This window comes from Perkinsus marinus (genome assembly GCF_000006405.1).
Source record: "Perkinsus marinus ATCC 50983 genomic scaffold scf_1104296973172, whole genome shotgun sequence".
NCBI classification, from domain to species: Eukaryota; Perkinsozoa; order Perkinsida; family Perkinsidae; genus Perkinsus; species Perkinsus marinus.
In genome coordinates, this window is record NW_003201482.1 from 1 (window position 1) to 3,760 (window position 3,760).

At 42.8% G+C, this 3,760-nt stretch overlaps 2 protein-coding genes across 2 annotated transcripts in view; one reads left to right on the plus strand and one right to left on the minus strand.

Annotated features, from left to right (window-relative positions):
* Positions 1-288: 288 nt before the first annotated feature.
* Positions 289-1,755, plus strand: Pmar_PMAR012000 (Aconitate hydratase, cytoplasmic, putative; the record flags this gene model as incomplete). The annotated part of the gene is made up of 8 exons (XM_002766229.1): positions 289-332; positions 383-470; positions 718-840; positions 884-1,018; positions 1,138-1,343; positions 1,387-1,516; positions 1,563-1,669; positions 1,722-1,755. The coding sequence occupies 8 exons, from the start codon at positions 289-291 to the stop codon at positions 1,753-1,755; spliced, it is 867 nt and encodes a 288-aa protein (XP_002766275.1).
* A 471-nt stretch (positions 1,756-2,226) lies between these two features.
* The window catches only part of Pmar_PMAR012001 (hypothetical protein), a gene marked incomplete at its 5' end in the record, with an annotated part of 2,123 nt that continues 589 nt past the window's right edge, over positions 2,227-3,760 (minus strand). Inside the window, 3 exons of the mRNA XM_002766230.1 lie at positions 2,227-2,505; positions 2,926-3,008; positions 3,236-3,344. Coding sequence (XP_002766276.1) covers positions 2,339-2,505; positions 2,926-3,008; positions 3,236-3,344 — 359 coding nt within the window. The 3' untranslated portion in view covers positions 2,227-2,338. The remainder of the gene's footprint in view (positions 2,506-2,925; positions 3,009-3,235; positions 3,345-3,760) is intronic.

The window sequence follows — 3,760 nt, forward strand, 5'->3', positions numbered from 1 at the left end:
TTGTTGTTGTTGTTGTTGTTGTATATGTTGTTGTTGTATATGTTGTTGTTGTATATGTTGTTGTTGTATATGTTGTTGTTGTATATGTTGTTGTTGTTGTATATGTTGTTGTATATGTTGTTGTATATGTTGTTGTATATGTTGTTGTTGTATATGTTATTGTTGTTGTTGTTGTTGTACACGACTGAGATCTTGTGTCGAGGCACCGAGGGCCCTGTGTATTTGCGGGACATCTGGCCGAGCAGTGAGGAGATAGCAAGAGTCGAGATGGAGTGTGTACGGCCGGAAATGTTCAGAGAAAACTATGCTAAGGTTGTGAGCCAAAATAAGAGGTAAACTTGCATGACTTTGTAGTTGATGAACTTCGTATATCGTTGATCAGGTGGAACGATCTGCATGCTCCAGCTGGGAAGCAGTTCGAGTGGAGTGACGATTCGACCTACATCACTAATCCGCCTTTCTTCGCTAAGGTATGGTATGGGGGGGAATATATGTTCGCTTCTCTCAGGAGTTTTAGGTGTACAGAACCCAATAAGAATTACCGAAAAATTTCATATTATCACTGACACATGAAGCTGACCATGTGCATATTCTCACACAGTGTTACGTGGAACAGCAGTGTAGGAATGTATAGGAAATGAACAGACTTATAATCAGCAGCTTAGCGTTTTCAAGAGAACGCCCATTCGCTGTTGTTCCCGGTATGTATGGTCTCAGACTGAGCTCACCCCGACTCCTCTAGAGTCTATCAAAGATGCTTACTGTTTGCTCAACCTCGGTGACTCGATCACTACAGACCACATCTCGCCCGCTGGGAAGATCACTGCTGATTCACCTGCTGTAAGAGTTCCTCTCGAACAGGACAGGTTCACGGTGCTTATAGGGTCGCTATCTGATCGAGCACGGAGTGGAGCCTAAGGATTTCAATTCGTATGGTAGCCGTCGTGGCAACTACCTTGTTATGGCTCGAGGGACGTTTGCTAATATTCGTCTTGTGAACAAACTGATGGATGGGGAGGTGAGCAGTTAGGACGTTGAATGGGAATACTCAGGTGGAAAAGTATTCGAAAAATGTGTTCCTAGACATGTGGAGAATTCGAAATGAGTCCCCCCGGGAACAGTATCAGTAGTGATCAGGTTGGTCCGAAGACTGAGTACGTCCCAACAGGGGAGAAGATGTATGTTTATGATGCTGCTGAGAAGTATATGGATAATGGAAAACCGTTGGTGATTCTGGCTGGCTCGGAATACGGCAGCGGTTCGAGTCGAGACTGGGCTGCTAAGGGCCCGAGCCTTCAGGGAGTTAAAGCGGTCATTGCTAAGAGCTACGAGAGAATTCATAGGTGAACGAAAATGCTCAGCAGTTTGACATTGTTTTTGTTTTAGATCTAATCTGGTTGGTATGGGTATACTTCCTCTACAATTCCCGGAAGGAGTTGATGCTGATACTCTCGGTCTTGACGGCCGCGAGCGCTACTCTATTGATATCAATGGTGGTGATTTGACGGTCGGGCAGGTAGGCGGGTTGGCACGAAAAGTGGGGAAATAGTTTTTTTCCACAGATGTTGACAGTGCGAACGACCAACAGCAACGCACCAGCCTTTGAAGTTCTCGTGAGATTGGATACTGAAGTCGAACTTACATACTTCAAGCATGGTGGCATACTGCAGTAGGTTTTTGTGATTCTTATGGATAGTTGGTATTAACTCTCCTCATCACAGGTATGTTCTACGCAAGTTGGCCTCTAGCGGATGATCAATCGTGGAATAAACTTCTGTGTGATTTTGTTTTTTCATTCATGGGCATGTGAGGCGAGAAGAGCCCTCTATCTTTATCGTGACTTGTATACTCTCGCTAAAAAACGCATTTTTTTGCATTTGCTCTGATCTTGAGTTCCTATGAGTGGGGATACCGAACTCTGCAAGTGATACGAATGGAAGTTCGAGTGTTGGTCTTACCCTTTAAGAAGTCATTCAGCTTAATCAAGAATTGTCGATAACGAAGGATTCCATGTGTAGGAATATATATACAGCACGTACAACCCTGCTGGGTCTCACATCACTACTACTACATAACAGAAAGACACGTTGTTATGTATCTGATAGTTTCGGTACCGACTCGATAAGATACTATTTTATATCTCATTCGACTTCCAATTCGGTATATTGATCAATGCCTCGAAGGCATGTACATCCTGGCAGACTGCAACACAAAGTCAGCAGTTCGTAGTGATTGAAAAACGGCTCAAAAAAGATTACGGAAACGTCTGAGAATCCCCTTTACATCACAGACCGACACCTCGCAAAAACTCTTATCATTCTCAAGCGATTCTAGAGTGTTACGAATCTCGCTTGAGATTCTTATCCCATATTTCGCAGTGCTTCCTCTGACACATTGCCGTACCCAACGTAAACAAATTGATAGCAGCAAGTCCTGCCCCGGCTATGACATACGACTTCAGCTCATCGATATCGAACGCGACACTCAGGATTCTCTGTGTTACTCCTGAGGCATAGAAAAAGTTATGATTTCCCCTCTCAGCAACATATGACATTTAGGCGCGAGAATTGGTTTGCGAATCGCCTTCACATACACAGTTGTTAATTCTGAGTTATCGATTATTATAATGGAGTTTTACCCGTTTTACGTGAAGTGGCGAAATGCTCTGTGGAAAACGCAATATGGAGTGAATTGAAAATACTTGGCGAATTACACTGGACGAATCAGCCCATATCACGTAACACACATCACGTGTTTTACGCGTTACTCACTGCTCGAAATGTGAATTATGTTTCTCACTAGTGCTTTTCACACCACGGGTGAAACTACATTGTTATTATTCAAACTATCAATTCATACACACTCATCAGCAGTAGCCGAACCTATTGGTTTAAATGGTAGAGTTTCGACTAGTCCATGTGCTACTGAAATAAAGCGCCTGTACGAGAGCATAGCTGGGGAAAGTGAACTTCAATATCGCTTTCAAGCTTCCCTTCGTCATGCGATATCTGACAACGGGGAAATATGCACATAATCAACTACATGCGTTGATGAGAATTTGAAAATTCTTTAGGAATTTCGGAAAATTTTTGATGATTTCTGACGCTTCTACCCGAATTCGCATACAGACTTAATATAATTAGCTTTGGAAACTCTTCTGAGCTCAGCTGAGGAAAGCGAACTTATATTCCTACTCCAACACTGTACGATGATATGATGTGTTATTTCAACTTACGTGAATCCGTACATATTCCTCAGAGCAACCCACACGATACCACAGCCAGCAGCGAACCCAGGAAGTCCACAAAGAGCACACAGCCACATGCTGAAGAGCATATGGTTACCTATAGAAGAGTTCAGTGTTGAGGAATATGCACATGGTCAACTACAACATGTGTTGGTGATGACACTGAAAATTCTGCGGGAATTTTGGGAAATTTTCATTGGTTTTTGGAAATTTCTACCATAATTCGTATATAAACTCTTCGAATGAGTTAGGAAACTCCTGAGCTCAGCTGAGGGCTCAGGTTATCTCATTTCCTGGGATAACCGTAGTAGTAGTAATAATGGAGTTCCACAGGCCGTGATATAAAAAACACTGGTGAATAATAAAGTTTCACAACCCCGTTTTACGTGAAGTGGCGTAAAACTCGGTGAAAACCGCGAAATTCGCGGTGGTATGCAGTAGTCGTGAAATATGTTTTTCGCTAGTGTTTTTTATATCACTAGGGTGAAACTCCAATATATTCCGCGACGACTA